The 21,814-nt window shown below is 38.4% G+C and overlaps 1 protein-coding gene across 2 annotated transcripts in view; it reads left to right on the top strand.

Moving 5' to 3' along the window:
• The first annotated feature begins 3,773 nt into the window (after positions 1–3,773).
• Positions 3,774–21,814, top strand: part of pde4dip (phosphodiesterase 4D interacting protein) — a 59,773-nt gene continuing 41,732 nt past the window's right edge. Inside the window, exons 1-3 of one of the 2 annotated variants that reach the window (XM_057352445.1) lie at positions 3,774–3,967; positions 8,813–8,865; positions 10,490–10,557. In XM_057352445.1, the coding sequence (XP_057208428.1) occupies positions 3,921–3,967; positions 8,813–8,865; positions 10,490–10,557 (168 nt within the window). In that variant the 5' untranslated portion in view covers positions 3,774–3,920. Of the gene's footprint in view, positions 3,968–6,732; positions 7,165–8,812; positions 8,866–10,489; positions 10,558–21,814 lie in introns of those variants that run through there. The other variant, XM_057352446.1, reaches the window with a different exon arrangement.

Below are 21,814 nucleotides of genomic sequence, written 5' to 3'. Positions count from 1 at the left end.
TTTTAGAAAGGGGGTCCCTCGCAAAAGGTTCATCATATTTGGGGATCCTTGAAATAAAAAAGTTGCATGAACGCAGATGAGCAAACAAAATCGTGTACGGGTCACTGTTGGAACATCGGCCTGCCGGCTTCGATTAGAGAACAGGGATTGATGGGATTTTAAAAGCTGCGTTGTGTTGCAGATGTAGAGAACTATGTGGTTCTCACAGTCACTTACACTAATTGAGAACATAACATTCTTTACGTCTGTAACTGTATATTGTACCAAATTACTGTTTATTGATCAACTCATATCCAGTACATCTGGAGCCTGTTTTAAATTTCCAAGGCATTACGTGACTTTTCGAGTTACTATTAGGCTTTGTTTAACTTCATTAATCAAATGTATATTTATATACGACTAGCTCTTTATAAGGGCCCGAGTATAAATTGTAGATTTTCTCAAGAATGTATCCAGTGAGGCTTGTAAATCATTTGGCTCATAAAGTATGTAAAACTCAGTTTGTTGGTCTTTTTATGTTGGCATTTATTAAAAGCGAGGGGCCCTGCACACCACAGGTGAGCATGACATCTTGATTCACATCCATCTCTTACATTAAGGGAAAGCCTTGTAACCATCTGTTTGCATTTAATGAACAACATTCCATCACCTTTTGAATTAATGAAATATTAAACCGCAATGTTTGAAATACCTTTTCAAAAGATTTATGCATTTGACATTTTTATGTCTTGTTTTCGGAAACAATGTAAATCGAATGTAAATCCAATTGTCATTTTCAAGGTTTTTTTTTAGAAAATGTTTTCTTACTCAAAAGCTAAGGTAATGCAATGATTATACAAATGAATATACCAATCATACATAAGCACATTTTACTTATGCCCATGATAGCAGCCTTGCTGATATTCAGCATTAGTCTTGCCTGTATGATATTGATCATATTTAAGTTTTAGCGTGTTGATGTCAGACAAGGTTGCTGACTCTTGCGAAGTCACTTTAAAAAAAAAGCTTTCCTATGTTCGTTGTTGTGCACTAAGGCTTTTTTGAGCAGGGAGCAGCAGCTTGTGCTCAAGCTGTGCTTCTCTGAGGGGAGCGCAGTGGAATTTAGTGCATTTCCCCTTTTCGTGCGCTGGTCTTGTTCGCTTGCTGCCAACTCTGGGCTCCATTTGGACTCCACATGGATTCTTCCCTCAAGGGTCACCATGAGAACGAGCAGATCGATAATTAGAAAAGCAAAAATGGAAGGCTGTGGACATGGAGGGCAGAGTGCAGTATTAACACACTGGGGAATGGCTGACGAATCACAGACTATTATGACAGCTCTAAACAAACCAGGGGATGGCAGAGGGACAGACAGTGATGACTGGGTAGGGACAGGCCAGTCTGACACCCACCCAATGGTCATAAATGTACGGCTTTACATATTTGTGACCTTGCATGTAAAATCCAGGCTAAAGTCTCAGAATCTAATTCTGAGAAAGCGGGCATCAAAGTTTGATTTCAAACATTAATTTTACAAAGATTTCCATGTTTGACGTGGTATAATTCAATTAATATTAATCATGTTAAGGGTATATGTTTCACAGAGTTTTTTTCACATTACGATTTTATGTAGAAAACAGTAAAAAATGATTTTATCTGCGGGTTTTCACATGTAGTGGGTTCAAAAAGTCCAAATGTTCTTAGTGTATATGTTTTTTTACTTGAAAATTTTAATATTAGCATTACTTGTTGAGTGACGCTGAATTGGAAAAACAAAACACTTTTACATATTTCATTCAGTACCTCCCCCAAATTCCTGACCAAACAGCTCTCATCCCCCATTTACTGCCATAGTAGGGAAAATAAATATGGGAGTCAATGGGGGATGAGATCTGTTTGGTTACTGACATTCTTCCAAATATCTTCCTTTGTGTTTAGCAGAACAAAGAAGTTTATACAGGTTTGGAGTAAATGGGGACAGAATTTTCATTTTTGGGTAAACTATCCCTTTAAGACTCTTAGTAAAGCACTTTGGTCAACCTTGTGACTATTTTATATGTGCTATATAAATAAAGTAAACTGGAAACTTAGACACTGCATAAAACTAAAAGACACTCCTAAATTTCCTCATACTGAAAATAAATGCTGTAAAATTAAAATAGTTATTTGAAACGAGTAAGAAAGAAAACAGAATTGATGACAACGACCTGTGCAGCAGTTTTCATTGCTTTACCAAGTCTTGGCCACAAGATGGCCTTCAAATCAGCAATCAGTCTTGCACTCTCTCACTGCAAGGTACAGGCCGTGGGTGGCAGGTACCACGTGTTTTTCGTGACCCCAAAACATTTGACAACAATTAGTTTATTTCCATGTTGTTGTGGGCAAAATCTGAAGGTTGAGCTTGTTTTGTAAATTAACTGGTAACTAACACATAATTATGCAAGTGCTGCTCCAGTAGTGAAAATTGTTTCCTCGTTTATCAGAGAAAAAAGAAAGCAAAATATGTTGAAATCTCAATTCTCAGTGCTCAGCTGACTCATGTTATGCCACAGTGTGTAATTATTTTAGAAAGAGTTTCAAATACCATCAACATGAAAAATAAGCTTACATCATAGTCAGATTCCGATATGATCCAAACCCAAACACATCTTTACAACTGATTTTGGTGAATGAGACTTATGTTAAGTTATTTTCTTGTCACATTGTATACATTCCTCGCATTTTCTCCTTATTCTTTCAATATAAATACCCCCATATTTATTACATCATACTGTTCCTTCAGTTGTGTAACTAAAATAACGTTTAACGTCTTCCCTGTTAATGTGATTCTTATGGTTACACTTTAAATGGATGTAGCAGGAATAGAAGCAGCCTATTTAGACACAGTCAGGTTGTCTGTGACGTGATAAAGGTAGCGCAAGTGGTGTTTCGGTTACTTACAGAGTTGTTTGTCATTTGTTTTGAGTTGTTTCAGGGAAGAAATAACTGAAAACGGGAGTTTCACGGGAGAAATAACTGAAAACGGCAGTTTCACGGGAGATATATACGGGAGGGTGACGGGAGACGGGTATGAAAAACGGGAGACCCGAGGCCAAAACGGGAGAGAGACCAGTAGCCTATGTTTGACTGACGAACAAGCGCCTCGATTGTCATGTAGTTTTCGTAGTCACGTTTGATTATGAGTGGCGCGGCGCGCATGGGATTTCTAAGAAATTAATCTCTCAGGCAATAAAATAGAAACAACGATTTTTTTCTGCATTTAAACACGAATGATGTTGTTACATCTACTCCCTACATAGTAATATTTTTTGGAGTGAGTAAGTCAAAGTGCACATATGAAATGAAAATTCGGCCATTTACTCACCTTCGAGTTGTTACAAATCTGTATAAATGACTTTGTTCTGATGAACACCGAGAAAGATATTTGGAAGAATGCTTATAATAGATAATAGACATGTACAATGGTAGTCAAAAGTGTCCCAGAACTGTTTGCTGTCCTACATTCTTCAAACTGTCTTATGTGTTCAACAGAACAAAAAAAAAGATAAAGTAATTTTTCCTACTATGGGAGTCAATGGGGAGATCTGTTTGGTTATATAAGCAAACATTGGCGGCAAACTTGATTTGTAGTGTATATTTTGATGCTTAACTGCTTTGATGCTTGCACTCGTTTGATATATCGTATCGCGCTCTCGTGCAGCATCTCCTGTCCTGGCGCGTGCAATAACCGGAGCGCTGCCCAGCCAGCAGTGTTTTATTGAACCACGGGGGGTTGTGCGTTCACTCTATACCAATGACTGCTGCGCATCCTGAAACAATGAGTCACGTTTTCTGTCATCTACAATATAACGACACAGTTTTTACCTTATTTTGATGTTTTGGACCACACACACGATAATATGGATTTATAAGGAGGCGCAAGAGAAATAGACTGGACTAATATGGACAGGGCACCGTATGATGAGCGACACAACGGGGATGTCGAGAGGTATGAAAGGTCTCTGTGAGCCAGCCCTCAATGAAATCTATGAATATACGTCATTTTGCTGTGTTATTTTTATGCTATTTAAGAGATTTTTGTTTGTGACGTGCTGTCTCGAAACAGTTAATATAACTGTTACGTTTATTTTCATGAATATAAATGCAGACCAGTAAAAGACTGCCTATGCTGCAAAGGGTAATGATCACCTGTCCATGTGTACTTTGTTATGGCTTAATTAAAACAAGCCTTTTCATTTTTTTTCTTTAAAACCCAAAGAGTCTAATTGTATTGTAACAAAATGGGAATAATTTGAGAAACATGGTTTGTACTTAAATAATATAATAAAACCATGGTTAATTTTCCTAAAGGTAGATGTGCATATACATAGATATGTACTTTGATGTTATAATTACTTTACATTTCTTATATAGCCTAAACAACGATTTGTTCCAGCAGGTCTTATCACTGTTCAGAAGGTCTGGCTTTATTCAGGGGGTCTACAGGGTTTGTGCAGGGTTAAATATTATTTGACAATTGTGGATTTTCATTAATCACATAAATGACCATCTGATACTTTTCAAGTGCTTGAGAGAACCATTAGAGGAAATGATGTGTAAGTGCGAGCAGGTAGCCAAATATTGATGGAATTTGTGTATTTAAATATAAAGTTCGGTCAAAATAGTGATCGACAAAAAAATCAAAAATCATGTTTGTGGAGGTCCTGTAAAATTTTATCTAATTTGGATTGTTTTCACTGAACAGATTTTTTTGTTGTTGTCTGTAGTGAACATAATAGAACATTTAGTTTCTAGAGCTGGTAAATCCTACAGAATATGTGAGAGCAGTCATTTTACTATATTATCTGGTCATTAACTTCTTGGAAGAATTGTAATGCTTGATGGGTTTTGAATGTTGAAAATGATCGTTCCTTTCATAATGTTGCATCCGCTTCGTAATGACTTAATAATTGACATAATATTCTGTCTGCTTTTAATTCTGCTGCTGCAGATGGATGCATAACAAGGAATCGTAAGAGTTACACAACTTCATTGACAGATTGTAAAAATGTAATTCTGGAGCCCATCACCTCCCTCCCATTAACACACACACACACGCACACACACGCACGCACGCACACACACACACACACACACACATATAGAATGAAGGACATATTTCCTGTTTCTAATCAGCCTGACTGTTAACAGTGAAGGGATTGCCTGGAATTTATTCTACACAGATGGAAACCCAGAGGTTTCCTGTCACTGCTACAAATTCACTGTATATAAGACATGTAAGCGTGAACCATTCCACCAATGAAATGATTAAATAATAATAACCGTGGCATGTCCTCTCACACACCATGTAATAGTCAGTAAACGTAACCATAACATGTGCGGTCATAGCCTTTTGAAATGTATATAATAGTTGTGGAATTCCACCCGTCTTATGTTTAAAAATACATTATGCAGATAACGAGCTTGCTTAGTCTTAATATGTTTATGCACCACGCTCTGTAAATATAGAGGTTGTGTGATGTCACAGATGTCACGAAGTTTCACCTGATCTCTAAGGGAAAATGTTCCCTAGTATGGAAGAATCTGCTTCTGATATGAAACAAACTGTTTGTGGTTTAGTTCTAGAATCTTGTGGTTCTCCGTCAGTCATACACCGGCAGCTGGCCCCGGGCAGCTGTTCAAACACAGGGGTTTTAGATTGAAGGGTGGGAACACGGTGCAGTCTCAATGGTAATTACAGGGTCACAGCAGCTCCTGGGTTAGATACACTACTTCTTGCTCAGTTATTGAAGATATAGCTAACTTTAGTGTGCCTGTGAGTGTTCCTCTAGATTTCCGTACGTAGAGATCGTAGTTGTGTTTACACCTCGAATCGCAGAGCATCTTAAATCATTCTGTCGAGCTGTGGCGAGTTCAAATACAGTCACATGCTGACTATTCCTAAAGGGGAAAGTGTGGTATTTCTCAGGCCCGCACGAAGAATAACAGCAGGCTTAATACGGAATAAAACGTGGATGACCATGAACAGACGATGATGAACAGTGAGCAGCGTTTTCCAATGTAAATGTAACCGAGGGAAGATATTGTGATTATGTAACATGGCTGGCACAGAACACCCTGGTCGGCATTGCTTATTCTCCTTATACCCGGCTGCAGGAAAAAAGTAGCTCATAAGTGCTAAAAAGTGCCAGAACTGCTGAGCTTCATTTAACAGCTTTGTGGGGTTTAACTAGGCTCAAGTAGATGACACAAATATCTTGCTTTATCATTCACTTCCTCTATGAGAATTCATGTATTTGAACATTTATGTCAATATTTCTCTGACTAAACCATTGTTGCGCAACTCGCCAGCCTCTCCCCACCTGACTGGAAAACATGTCATGCTATTTCCATTCTAGTCTCCTTGAATTTAGTCACACACACGCAGGAATGTAGCAATCATGTAACAAGACAGAAGCGTACTGTTATGTCTGCGTTACGCGTTTTCTGTCAGGCTAATTTTTTTGTTTTTCATAGTCTGTCTGTGCTATTGAACTTAGCAAAAGTTTCTCATCCTCAGTGGAAAGACTAATCCTGTTTTTATCTAGAGACCTGTCTAAACCTGAGTCCCCAGAGACTCCGCCCCTCAGTGTCAGCTATCTGCTAGACGCTAACAGCTGGGGGCGAATAGCCCATTTGCAACTTAAAGGATGCTCCTCATGCCTGGGCAGGAAGGCCCTGTTGCAGCGGTTGAAAACCACGCGCACACCCTCCTCCCCATACCTACCGCCATACACAGAGAAACCTGTCTTTGAGCGTGCATGAACAAATCAGCCTTTCATGGCAAGTTAGTGGTGCTCAGTGTGCGTGTACCCTCACCTCTGTGCTGTTTACCTCTTGTTTCGCTGACTCCTGGTCTGGCCTTGCCACGTCAAATGACCATCTCTTGCCTGCTGTCTAGGGAAAAATAGTGGCTCTGCGTATGTGTGTGTATGTGTGAGTGCTTGTTTGGTTGGACTCCTGACCAGCCTGGTCTATGGAAATGAAGAGTTTTTCGCTAAAAGACTGGATTGACATCAGAGCTGCAGAGGAGCCTGGATGTTTCCCTCTTTAGGAGCTGAGGAATAGTTTGTTCCTGTCTGTTCTTTTTCAACTTTGGCGTGGTTTGGATGGAGCGAAGATGAGTGGATTTCTGTATCGTGGCAGGTAAGGGATTTACCTATGACAGAGCTGCAACCGTATATCTCAGTCTGTTTTTGAGGAATTTGTTTTAGGAATGTTGTGTTACGGCCTGACTTTGGAACGTGTTTGTTGTTCAAATAGGAATCAGAGCTGCTCAGAGTAATTCCAAAATATGTAAATGTGCTGTTTACCCGACTCACAGTAAAACTGAATTTGCTGCGTTGGTTCAGTGTAAACAAGATACTAACAAGTTGGATCTTGTAATGCAACTGCACACGGTTGGCTGTTTACGCAAGGAATGTGAATACTGTAGACTATGCCCCTAAGTTTATGTAATACTACTGTTCAAATAACATTCTCATGTGGACAACGTGTCCATTTGTCACTGTGGAAGGGGTCTTGATTTCTCACCGATGTGACCCAGAGCAGGTGGTCATGACTCGGGGGTTTTCTGGGCGTATGAATTTGTTGGACTTCCTTTTTTCCCTTCATTATGGAATATCCCATTGCAAACATGCCTCTTTACAAAAACAACAGGGAATGTTGGGAATTGAATTGATCTGATGTCCCATCCCCCAGAACATTCTCACCCTTAAATTAGTGGGAGCAAACCTGCAGACACGGTGAAGTTGTTGACACCCTCAGCAGTCTGTCATCTGTGCGTGAAAAACCATCTGTTTGTGTTGCTTTTGCCTGCTGGACCCTCACATCGAGCTCGTGGTGGAGTTATCTCTGTGGGGCTTTAAAGCAATGTGAGATGTTTTGGGCGATTTGGAGACTTCTGGTGATCTTTAAGTGGATTGATAGGCCTCATGTAAATTAGACCCATTCTCACCACCTTTGTCTGTGAGATTAAAGTGAAAAAGACAGATGGCCCCATCTGTGTTACAACTGCCTGGCCTGTATTATGGTTATTAGTATTGTCTGAGTCTAGTTAAATGACAAGTGTTAGGAGTTCATGATAGGCAGTCATTATCTAAAGGAAATGGGCAAATGCCTTCATGAACTCATTGGTGCTTTGTTTTTAACAAACCATGGTAATAAGGCAATGTTTTTTTCTCCCAGACTAACATCCATGTGTTCTCTCTGCACACACGCTCAGAACTTGTGAGTTATTCATTTAAAAACAGCACCGCAGTCAGTTTTGTGTGGTGTTTTAGACATGTGAGCATGAGAAAGCAACGTCTTACCGCATTACTCTATTAGAGGCATTAGAGCGCGCAACACGCAGCTGATTCTTAGCTGTCTCATGACAACAATATGTGATGTCTTGTGATAAATGTGGTATTGTACTAAAATAAAATAAAATAAGACAGACAATTAGATACATAGAGCATATATACTGTAAGTCAAGCACTCAAGCAGTGAGTTCATGCGTAATATGAGTGCTCGTCTTTCTCAAATGTCCTAGTGTCAATTTGTGCTGATGATTTGCAATCTGAGCAGCGTTTTAGACCATGTGGGCACCGATCAATAAGAAAGTGCTTTGGAGGTTAAATATTAATGGGTGGAGGAACAACACTGAGCGAGCCCTGAAATCTGAAAAGGGTGTCTTGTATCAAGAGTGGGGCAAAGTTTCTTTATTTTCTCATTGTGTTATGGTTATGATGATTATTATTGTATGTTATGGTGGTAAACGATTATATAACCAATGACACATTGTTTGTTTCAGACACTGTAATGGGCATAAGGCGAACCGGCCTAAGAGCATGATCAACATGAGTGGTAAGTATATAGTCCCACTGGTTTGACTTGCATTGTACTCATACGCCTGGAGGCAACTGTTTTATGATTTGCTGTATAGAATGGATAGTCCTGATCCTCAATTCTGATTGGACCTGCTTCATTTGAAGTCGACAACTTACAATATGACCACAGATTCAAAATACAGGGATAGTTTAACCCCCCAAAAAATTCTGTCATCATTTACTCACCCTCATGTTGTTTCAAATGTAAATGTATACATTTCTTTGTTTTGGTGAGCACGAAAGAAGATATTTAGAATAATACACCAAACCAAACCAGACCATTCTAGGGCACCATTAGCTACCATAGTAGTTTCATTTCCTACTATGGAAGTCAGTTGTGCCTCAGAACTCAGAACATTCTTCCAAATATATTTTTTTGTTCAGTGGAACAATAAAATGTATACAGGATTAAAACAACTGAATAAATGATGACAGAATTTTCATTTTTGCGCAAACTATCCCTTTAATGTGCTTTTTTGTTTAGCGCCCAAAGACAGTTATGCTTTCTGTAGTTCCTGTATTTATATATGTTGTAAATAAAACCTCTTATCCTAGTTAAACCACTGCAGTCTTTACTGTCTTACAGTTTAAATGAATGGGTTTAAATTCAGCTCAACCATTTCTAAAGCAAGTCCTTTACCCATAAACCCCTTAGTAGTTGGAACAGCTTGCTTGAGTCTCCTTTTGTGAATTGTTCTTGGTGAATCGCTTTGAGCTCTGCTGCTTTGTTCTACTGCCTATTTTCTGAGACAAATCTGTAAAAAGCTTTTTCACAGATGTTAAACTGTCCCCGTCCCCGTCTCCTCCCTTCTTTCTTCCTCCGCAGGAAAACACACAAAAAGGTTTAATTCAGGGCATACTTATGTGTTGTTAATAAAAGCGCGAGGCTAATGGCCAAATTGTGTTTAAGTTAAAAACAAAATCTCACTGTGAGCCTGTTTGGCATTTCTTTGGCACGGTAAATGTCTCTGTTTGGTATGCAGGCTTCTCTAATATGCCTCCGGGCTCACTTCCAGTACACATCACTGGTACATATTAAATAAAAATCCTTTAATAAGCTTTAATGAGGCCATGCCATGGGTTTAAAGAACTGCAAGAAGTTTGGGCCTTGCCAGTGTTTCAGTGATTATGCCCTGTGGGGGCTCTCCTCTCCTCTCATGCTGAGAAAAAAAGAAACATAATTTTAGCCCTGTTCCTGGAAGCTTTTTTCTGTAATGGTTTGGCACAGTTGTGCTCTCATGTATGTGTACTTTTTATATTGTTCTATGTGTGTGTGTGTGTGTGTGTGCGTGCGTGCGTGCGTGCGTGCGTGCGTGTGTGTGTGTGTGTGTGTGCATATAATATTATTAGGGTTGTTAGTTTCTAATATTAAACTTTAAATGGCTTTCACAGACTTCTACCCGGTAGTTTTTATTAGAAGTCATTTTGTTGTTGTTTGAACTGTGGTATGGCAGTAAGCTGAGCTGTGGGGACTATGTGGGCGAGGCAGGTTTGAGTCTGGCATGCAACACCTTCTGATCCCATTTGCCCCCTGATCTCTACAGTATATATAAAATACATTTTCCCTGTGAGACTCTAACTGTTGGTTGTATTTTCAACAGATTCCCCTAATGATGACACCGAGAAGATCTCTGTACTTCAGACACCTAGTGTGAGAGAGTTTGAACAGGTAGGTGCTTGCTTCATTTTCTCCAAAATGGGCTTCAACTGCAAGCATGTGAAAAACAGTGTTTTCCACTGTTCTGAGAGTGTTGATATATGGCGTTTGCACGCAGTGACCCAGCAAACCAACAGATAGCCAGCTTAAAATGATTTAGCCAGCGATCAGAAATCATTTGAGTAATTGGAAGGGTATTGCTTAGTGTTCCAGTTCTGACATGTCAATAGTTTGTTTTTCTTTCTGGAAAGGCACAGTTTTGAACATCATCACTATTGACACGTTCTTTCAGCTTGTTGCCTATTCCAATCTAATGGTCCCTGTTGTTGTCTAGTAAACACAGTGGAATCCCTCAAGTTTCCCAACAACTCTGTGTACACTACACTGAGTGAAATCTCATATGGTTTTTGTAGGGGGGTTTTATGTGATTTCCATGAAACACATAATGGAGCAAAGCAGGATCTGGAATGTCTTCTGTACACACACTGCCATGGTCGATCTGTAGGTGAAATGCTTTCTGGGAAGGGAGCCAGCCTGTTATGGCTGTGATATAACTTCAGCCCTGCTACCTTCAATTATGAGAGACCTTTATAAAACACCCCAGTTTTTTTTACCTGATAGAAGTTTAGGAGTGTGTCTGTGAATGTGTGTGTATGGCTTGGCAAAGAACTTTACGTTTTGAGGCCAAAGAAATAAGGTTTCTGAGACTGTGTCAACTTCAGAATTTCTTTTAGCGGCATCTAGCTGTGAGGTTGCGAATTGCAACCTCACTCCACCCCTCCCTTTCAAAGCACTATGGTGGCTGACACTGAACTAAGATGTTTTCAAGTTTTCGCTTCTTTGCTGAAGGACATAACGTATTTACGAAACGCGCTCTGTAGAGCAGTTTGTCCGTTTAGGGCTACTGTAGAAACAAAATGGCGAATTCCATGTAAGGGGACCTGTGGTGTATGTAGATAGAAATAGCTCATTCTAAAGTAATGAAACATAACGCTTAATTATGTAAGGTCTTTATACACCTCTGAAGACATAGTTAAGTATATGATGTTGTTTCTGTCAATAGATCCTTCAAAATTACAAATTGGAACTTTAAGTTATCCAGATAATTAAAAAAAAAGTTAGCAAAATAGAAACATTTTCACTGAAGGTCTCAGACTTTTAGATCCTGTACTGTTCTTCTAAAGTTTGTTTTGCAAGTTTTAAGTTGGCACCGTTATTGAAGTATGACCCACTTAGTGCTGAATTTCTCAGACTTATCTGTAGCAGAATTTCCATTGAATCTGCATATTCAAACCTGCCTGAACAGAAATAGCATCTCATCCCAGATTTGTTATAGCTGAAGCCATTAAAGCGTTTTCGCTAATGTAACATACTAATGTGGTACATACAGTGTGTGCTTTTTTGTTTTGTGTGTGTATGTTTGTATCTGTAAGATTTCAACGAGAAGTACTAGTGATCCTTTCTCTGTGGATCTGATGATCGTGCATTCGGCCTCTATATTCCACTGATCTGTCAAACCTTTCCACACTAGCTCAAGAAAATATGAATCTGTCAAAATAGCTACCATTTGTAAATGTCAAACAGCTCGATGGGGTGTGATTGAAAGTTAGAAAGTAAAAAAAACACTTATTCAAGTAGCTCTTTCTGCAGCATTTGAGAAATTGAAAGCATATGGTTGCCTGAGAAGTGATTCAAAGTGACCACAAAGGCACAAACATTGATATAAAAAGAAGGTTGTGTATAATTTGGACTATTAAAACCTCAGGACAAATTACAATTCCTAATCTGTTATATTGCCCTTGTTTTGAAGTCTTGGCAGGACTGTGGAGATTTTGACAGGCTCTGTCAGGACCAGATCATTTCTTTTCATTGTGGCCTGGCCTTCTATGTACCTCTATTGCGGCCTGGCCTTCTGTACACCTTTCAGTATTAGTAGCCAACATTCAGAATGCAATGAAAAACAAGAGCTCTCTAGAGTTTCTGAGCTCATCCTCTGCTTCTCTCTTTCATTTTTAGTCTGTCATTCAGATTCAGAAAATAGGTCAATGTTTTTCACGTGAATAGCAACAGGTACCTTAAAGCATTTGTGCTTATTGTCTGATGTTTGTCACCGAAGCAAAGTAACTAAAGGCAGGGGCGGACTGGGAAGCAAAAACGGCACTGGAGTTTTCGGCCCACATTGGCCCTTCACCTTTTTCGTTGACCGGGGGGGAGCAGGAGAGTTTGATAGGATCAGCCCTCCACCATTTCTGTCGACGGGGGGGGGGGGGGGAGGGGTGACGTGCCTTCGCGTTAATATCGTCCGCCTGTCCGGCCCGAACGTCCATTACATCCCCATACATTAGCGGCACACTGGGAAAATTTCCGATACTCCAGATGGCCGCAGTTCTGGACTTTGACAATATGTCCTATTGGTCAGTCCGCCCCTGACTAAAGGTCTAATCACAAATTTTTAATGAAAAAGCTTCTTTTGACATTTTAAAGACATGTTTCAAGTGCTTGGGTCAGTGTGGTGAATTTTTCCAGTCCCAGCACAGTAGGCTAGTGCATCCTTCACAAATGATTACCCAGAACCAACCTGCAAGATGTAGAATCACACCCTATGCAAATAGGACACATATGCCGTTACCTTATTTTCATAATTACTTTAGTGAATCAAACAATGCTAGTAGCTGGCACAATTTATTCATATTGAATTTCCCCTCTTTTTGTTAGTCGTGGGATGGATGGACCCTACAGTGTGCTGAGCACACAACTGAGCAGTGCCAACTGAAGTGGCTGTTTTGAAAAAAAAAAAACTAACCCTCTCTCTTTCTCTCAACAGGTATTGTTTCGGCTTTTGTTGAAACTAGTAACTTGGTATTAGCACCTATTGTATTATTGCTCCTGTGTGACATATCGCTATATTGCTCCCTTAACTCTCTGTAAGTCGCTTTGGATAAAAGCATCTGCTAAATGACTATATGTAAAATGTAAATGTTTTCGAGGCAGTGTGACGTTGAATAAATTAGCTTTATAATCTTTATTTACCTATTGTAGAAAAATTTGATGACCCTTTATAAGGTTGGATTTGTTATTATTATTAAATGCTTTAGCTAACATGAACTAACAATGGGCAATATAGTTTTTCAGCATTTATTAGTCTTTGATACTATTAGTTAATGCCAATACAGTTGTTCATGCTAGTTTATTGTGTATTAACTAATGTTAACAATTACGACTTTTATTTTTCATATATTTTTCATATATAAATATTTATATATATTTCATATGTATTACTGAAATTTACATGAACACAAAAAAAGATTTTGAAGAATGTTGGTAACCAAAAACCAAATGGTCCCCATTGACTTTTATTGTATGGACACACAACCAATGGATGTCAATGGGACCAACGGTTTTTGGTTACCAACATTCTTCGAAATATCTTCTTTTTTGTTTTTCAAAAGAAAGAAAGTCATACAGGTTTGAAATGACAAAATGGTGAGTAAATGATGACAGAGATGTCACCTTTGGGTGAACTATTTCTTAAATAAATGGTAGTTGACAAATCAATGAACGTATGGTGTGAAAGCAAAATATGGAAAACAAATTGTTAATAATATATTATTTTGTATTATTATTATTATTATTTATATTTACAATAAAAAATGGTACAAGCGACATCTTCATTGTTAGTTTTTTTCTAAATTTTTGCTGTCACGCCATTGGACACATTTACCGTTTATTTGTCAACTAACCAAAATGCTGTTAGTTCATGTTAGCTAATGCTAAGTAACTTATTGAATAGTGTTTCCATTTTGACTAATGTATGTTAGTCGCACTATTTTTGTTTCATATTGGTATATTTGTATATTTTTAACTCAAAGTGTGTGGCTTAAAAGGTTTATAATTCCATTAAAATTCTATTTAATCTTTAGCCAAGTGCACCATCCTCAGAATATAACAACATGCACGTGGCTCTTTGCGGAACTTCTCTCAAGCTATATATATGGAAAGCCATTGTTTTCTTCTCACTGTTTTCACTCTCTCTCTCTTCTCTCTCTCTCTCTCTCTCTCTCTCTCTCTCTCTCTCTCTCTCTCTCTCTCTCTCTCTCTCTCTCTCTCTCTCTCTCTCTCTCATCTCACTCAAATTCATCTGGATTGTTGGGATATTATTCTCTGACATAGAGTGATACCTGATACAGTTATTCCAAATAGCTTTCATTTCCAATATACAGAGAGCCTGGGAAAAAAGGTTAGGATTTGTGTAGATGGTATGCAGCACTGAATTTATCCACCAGCTTTGTGAGTGTCTGGTACTGCCCTCTACTGGGTTGTACCGATCACACCATCCTATACGATCCACCCCCTGACCCCATTTCCTCTTCCCTTCCCTCTACGCTCTCAGTGATCAGCACCATCAAGCATACATTGAGAAAGCTCAGGCAGACAGCCTAATTCAAGCCAGATCTACACAGGAAATCAGTGGACTGCATCAGAGGGACTGAGCCATCACGCTGAGTAAATTATGGAGACAGTCATGGTTGATAATGATAGTGTTAGATCTAATCTGCACCATGCCTGTCTACAGAAGGGATGCGTTTCTTCAGAAGAACGTGTTCTGTATGCTACTGATGCATTCTCACAGATTACTTTAGGTATAATCTGAAGTGTAAAACTGCATGCAGGAAGAAATTTGGGAATCTCTGGAGAAAAACACATTTGGAGTATCAGGATGTTATGTATATGTGACAAAAAAATAATTAAGAAATTGAAAAAAAATGAGATTTCAGATCAGATCTGTTTCGAGCAGCATGCACACCGTTGACTGTTCACATTCATAAGCATTTTCCTGTAAGTCTGCATTTCAGTATTTGTATATTTGGGTCCATATGGGAACAATTACAAAAAAATATGCCGGGTGGGGGAAAACCATATTTTTATGAATCGCTTCAGCACTTAGTGGCAGATCTCATGCCGCAATTATTGTACAATAAAGCAAATACATTTACTAAGGTCAAAGAACCAGCAAACCAAACTCTACTCGGTAAATCTTGACAGTCGCTGGCCAAACTGAACAGCAGAGCTGAATAAAAAATGATGAAACATTCAAATTTACAGATTTAATGAGACCTCAGATGATAAATGGATTGCGGTCGGATTCCTGAATGACAGAAAGATTGGCCGAGTCTTTTTTCCCTCCATTTAAAAGGCTCTTAAATCATGAATCAAACTGTTCTTAATTAAATGTAACCTGTCTTTTGTGAATGCCAGCTGTCATATATCAGTGTACTGAGTCACTCTGTAAATAGAAATGAGTACTGTAGGCCAGGCCTGTGACACACAACCCCAGTGACTTGCTTGCAACAAAAATAGCAAAAGCCCTTTGAAGAGAAGAAAATCATTTTATGCATTTGTTTTATTCATGTATTTCTGTTTATAGTAATTGAAGGATGGAATTAATTAAGCAGAAACAACCCTTTAAGTAGAAGGTTGCTGTATTTTTTAAAGTTCATTTTTATTCATTTCTACATATTTAACCCTTCCATGCATGAATTTATGAAAGCCAAGGTTGGGATTTTTTGTGTTTTTTTCTTAAGGGAATGTTTTGTTTTTGTTTGAAAAGCTAATGCTATAGCTGTCCACTGTAGTGACCTCTTTTTATGATAGGATTAAATTTAGAACACCAAAAATGTTGATGACTTGACTTGCACTCGGGTGTATCCAATTTTTTTCAAATAATATGTAGTCTACAATACGATTGTAAGATCAGAATGAAAATGTGAACTGTAATTGTTTTTAACCTTATATGTTTATGCCGCAGATGCTGTTAGTTATAACAGGATTTTTTGGTAAGAAAACAATAGTTACATGCCCAAAATTAAAAGTAACATTTTATTGAAATTTGCATACAACCTCATGGGTTATCAGTTTTTGACCCTTTTGTCTCATAAGTGTTTCTTACCATTAAAATAAAACAGAACTGACTGTGTTAGTGTGTCCAGTGTCAAAAAAATGGTTGCCTCTTTTTATCTTAAATATACAATCTGAATTATTATTTCTCTTAATTATAAAATCATGACATAGAAACAAGACATACATTATGATAGTGTAGAAAAAACATACATTATTACATAGGAAAAAAAGAATAGATTCATTTTTTATTAAGAAAAAATATCGCATGTAGAAAAATATCACAAGTTTTTTTTCACTTTAGAGAGCATTCCTGACTAATTTATTTCTAACCTTAATATTTATTTTTCTTTTTTGAGAGCCATGTTTAGTGGTAACCATTGTATAAAATTTCATTGTCCAGTTGTCTTCCAGATGTCTTGCTGCTGGATTCCTCAAACAGCTCTGTTTTGTTCCAGCGTTTAGTGGTTTGCCTCTTTATTTCGTGTTGTGTTTCAGCGGCCCTCTCAGGTTCTGCAGTTTATGCAGTTAATTCTGTCAACTGGCCAATATTCATATATATTCTTTGGTTCTTTGTGCCGTGGTCGCGCTCTCGCGTGGTAGTTTGGAACGGTAATAATACTAATTTCACTCTTTCCTGAGGGAATCTTAAAGGCCGTGAGATCATATTTTGAGATCTCAGTCCAGTTTCGTGATCAAAAGCCCAGGGTTGTGTTTTTTTTCAGGCGAGGGCGTAATCCGATTTTGAAAATATACCTAACGTCGACTTTAATGAGCTAACTCAAGTGCCCCATACCCCCTGTGAAAATATCCTAACTGCCTATGAAATACAAGAATTGAACCATCAAACCGTTGTTAAAGCACTCTGGGCTGGATGGATGATACTGCAAAGGGCCATTATGTGTTCTGGCTGGTTCTGGTGAAAAGGTGGGCGGCTAGGGGCCCGGGAGGACGGAATAACAGTGTTTGTAAATACCTCTCCAATTATCGGTAATGCGCCACTAATAGGAACCAGATGAGCGTTTATTTAATTTGTCAGGAAGGTAGAATTAAGAAGAGAAAATCTCTCCGCTTTAGCCAGTCATGCGACCACGCCGAGTCCGTATAGAGCTCTTATTCCAGCGTGTTTGTGTTGTTCTTGTTGAATGTTTTTAAAGGTCATAATCAAAAATAAGGTCGGTCAGGAAATGCCGGGGGTCGACTTATCCTGTCTAATTGGATTTTGTCTACTTTTTTATTCTTTCACACACAACTGAGACGGAATAGCCTAAATCAGATCAAGGTTATTTTATAGTAAAAAAAGAAGTCGTTCATGGTTTAAGCACCACAAATCCAAGGCCAAACCGATAACAAGTCTGTCTAATATCATGTTGTAATATTGAACAAAATATATATAATAATATTAAAAAATATATATTTGGACACATTTTTAATGTTACAAAAATGTCAAAAGGTTACAAACATTACAACTCATGTAAAACCTACATCCGATTTTTTAATTCACAGAAATTTATGTGCACCACCCGTGCTATTTTATGTACAGGCTGTTGAAAACAAACTTGATTATATCTTAGACATGTAAACACCTTATAGTGTTTTGTTTTTTTCTTAGAAAGCAGCAGGACATATTATCTCTGTACTATCACAACAAGTTTTTCGTTGCATAACCCAGATTGAAAAAAGCCTTTTGTGGCCAGAAACACTTGGCTGAATGTGTTGACTGCAGATGATCATTAAAGCTTGAAAGGAGGAAGCCACAAACGATTTCTCCCTGTGCTCTTTTGAATATATAGTGTTTGACAGTAGTGCCTTCAAGCATTGCTCTGTAATTAGATGTAATGATATGTGGTAAAGATTGAAATAAGACAGGCAGCATAGTCCTGTACAATGTGTATATACGTTTATCTATTTTTCATTATCTTTTGACAAATATATTTATATACACATGTAGCACTTTGACGGTCACACAAGTCTTTCCACAAGGGCCTGTTCTCTGTATAAATCATTTTCAATACCACAAAAGCGGGTTAGTGCATTAACATTTACCCTAAAGCAAGGTCTGTGATTGTTTATTATCGTTTACTTGTATATAAATGGACATACTCACTCAGACCCATGTCATTTTATTTTACGAATGTATTGCTGTTTGTGCTTAAAGGTGCATTCGTAACTTAAAGAATCACTTCATATCTGTTCGTTATAACTGGTTTGAATATTCTTTTTAAAGCAGCGAGTTATTGTCAGGAATCTGTTCTGTGTTTCCCAGTTATTTTGGACTCTTATGTTATTTCCTGTTGTGTGCCATGTTTGTAGTCCTTTGTAGTTTTTCTTGTTAATTAGTGCCCCAGGTGTTTCTTGTTTCCTTTGTTACCCCAGTGTATTTAAACCTAAGTGTTTCCTTTGATTGGTTGTCGGTCTTTGTTTTATGCTTTATCCAGTCTGTGGTTCATGAGGCGGTTTGTCTATAGATTACCTTGGTTTAGTTTTGTCTTGTATTATTTCATTAAATCTTTTACTGCACGTGGATCCGCTTCCTGTCTGGATTACTCAGTGTCACAGTTATTAAGTTCAATGCGGACACTGTTCTCAGATCAGCTCTAAAGGGCTCATATGTTCCAACTGCAGAAATCAGCTTGGACAGTATTTCAAAGGCCTGTAATTTCTCTTTTTAGTCTGTGAATCCGCCCGGACAGATGCTGGAAGCCTGCAGTGACCTGTGTAGGTCTGGTTGTTGGCTTTAGTTTTTTTCTTGTTTTGAAGAATGACTGCTCTCTTTGTTTCCAAGCTCCGTTTGATTTGAAGCAACTTTTCCAATCAGGGTACAAAACCAAAGCAAAAGTTGACCGAAGCACAGAGAGAGAGACGGTACAGAAAGGAAAAAGAACGTTTGAGGGAAATTCTGTTCTGCGTCACTCATGGACTGTAGCATCTAAACCTAAAGTCCACAACAATTGCTTTTCAGAATTGGTTGAACTTGATCCCGTCATTTAGTCTCACTATAAACACGCTGAATTAAAGGCAGATTTGGTCTTTGAAGTGCGATGAAGAAACAAGCACTGTGTTTTGCCTCCACCAAACAGAATTCGTCCTGAAACATGAAATCTTGCTCAGAGGAGGTCTTGTACACTGTGTTTATGGTTTGCTCTGGGAAAATGCCTCGCTGGACAGCTTGTCACACATCACACAGTAGTTGATCTCATGCACTTTTTGTTGTACTGCGTTTAGGAATGCTAGTATGATCAGAATGAGTTTTACAATGGCTTTTACATGTACATAAACATGAGTGGTTGCTCTGTCACAAAGTCATTTTTCAATTCAAATCAGATGCGGAGGATTTTTGTTAAACATATACAGATGACAACATGTTAAAGGGACAGTTCACCCAAAATTAACTTTATTTGTGAGTGCACATGGTGACATAGTGTTTTGTGCAAAATACAGGTACATCAACACAAAGGCATGCATACAGACGTGTCAAGATGCATTATAGAAATTTGACCTCAGTGACACAAAACGCTATTGGTTTACATGTCAAGTAACCAAGCTGCAATATGTATTGCATGCAAAAAAATTGTCTTTACACACGGCTTCAATAAAGAAATGCTAGCCATCCAAACTTAGACACTTAAATAATTCGGTTAGTTCTGCTGCCTCCCAAAAACATATTGCTAATGTCACTTCCTCTCCTGGCAGGAAGTTTGAACCTGCACTTCTAAAAGATGACACGAGATGGATAGAGCAATGAGTGAGGTAGAGAGTGCCAGACTTTAGATCTTCCATAAATGGCAAGAATCTCCATGTCTAGTTATATCTCGTTTTTTTCTCTCGTGTGCTTTTCATTCCCAAGAATTGAAAGAAATACGACTGAGGTAGCATAGAAAACCATCTATACCAACTCTACCTGCTGCTTTCACAAATAACATTGAAAATTGCTGTAAAAAAATATGCTGACGAAGAACAGAGAGCGGTAATGACTACCTCAGAACTTTGATCTGACGGTTGGCTCTTTATGATGAATGGTTTTCATCGCATGGCTTTATGCAGTTGACCGGGCTGCTCAACCGTTCTTTTAAACTCGGATTACTGTCCTTCCTCTTTTTATTTAAAACAGATGGGGAAATAATTAATTGTTGTTTTTAGAGAGTAACGTGATGTCATAGAAGAGATGATGTATGATGTATTTCCTGTGAGTCACAGCAAAGGAAAGAGGATTTAGCATTAAAGGAATAGTTCACCAAAAAATGAAAATTAAGTTATTGTTTACTCCTCTTGTTGTTACACAATCACATGCCTTTTTTTTACAGCGTGGTGTAAATGTGATGATTTTATAACAGTGTAGGCAACATGATTTAGCTTGCCATACAATGACATGTAACAATTCCTTAAAAATGTCTGCTTTTGTACTTTGGAAAGACTCAAGAAGTAAATATAACTTATTTTCCTACTGGCTAAATTCTAAGTCATTTAATGATAAATGTAGAGGTAAAATCTAAGAAGAAGTACAGATAATAAATAAGTCATCTTGTGTAGTTTGACATAATAATTTTACCGGCCATTGTGGTGCTGTACCCTAATGTCTGAAATGAAGCCAGGACTCTCTGTGGGAGTATCGGTGTGCAGTATGGAAGTGAGCTCGAATAAGAGGGTCATCCGTCACATGGCATGCTCAGCGACGTACACATTTCCCCGGGTAAAGTATCACAGGCCTGCTAGGACTGGGGAACTCCAGCAGGAACATCAGATGTTCAGCCAAGAAAGCTTTGGTCTGGTATTCGATGTCAACCTGAAAAGTAATTTGACTGTTAAAATGTATGGTTTGTATTCTTAAATTCTACAAGATGTAATGTTCCCTCTCAAAGTTGCAGTAAAGAATGCTTTTTTAAAGGTTGCCAGTGGAAACCAACTGAGCTACGTTCAAAAATATCTCAGTGCTGAGGATCTGTTGTTGATGGATGACAGGCAGTGATGTTTTAGGACGTTCGTGATTGGATTCAGCAAGCACTCCTTGCAATCTTATCTTGAGGGGCTGATCTGAACATCTGGGGTTTTTGCTCGGTTCACACTTACTTTTTGTATATTATGTATTATTTACACTGAACTTCATTAATGATCAATTCTCGGGCTTTAGCACCCAATGTAACTTTAGTCTTGTCCGCCAATGGACTCCTAATGCTCTTGTGACCTCTCCTTCAAAGAAACTGGAATTGGTGGTTACAGAATCTGTTTTCTGTGCAATATTTTTGAGGGATGTTTGAGGAGAGAGTATCCTGTGGCTTTCGTGCCTCTATGTTCTGCTTGCTTTAGCTTGCATGTTAGACTCAATGGGGTTGGCATAGTCTATGGAAAAGCTCTCCCGTCGTCTCAGTGTGATGCT

Source organism: Triplophysa rosa, linkage group LG15, assembly GCF_024868665.1.
Source record: "Triplophysa rosa linkage group LG15, Trosa_1v2, whole genome shotgun sequence".
NCBI classification, from domain to species: Eukaryota; Metazoa; Chordata; class Actinopteri; order Cypriniformes; family Nemacheilidae; genus Triplophysa; species Triplophysa rosa.
The sequence above is the reverse complement of the archived record's forward strand: the minus strand, read 5'-3'. Positions and strand labels throughout refer to the sequence as shown.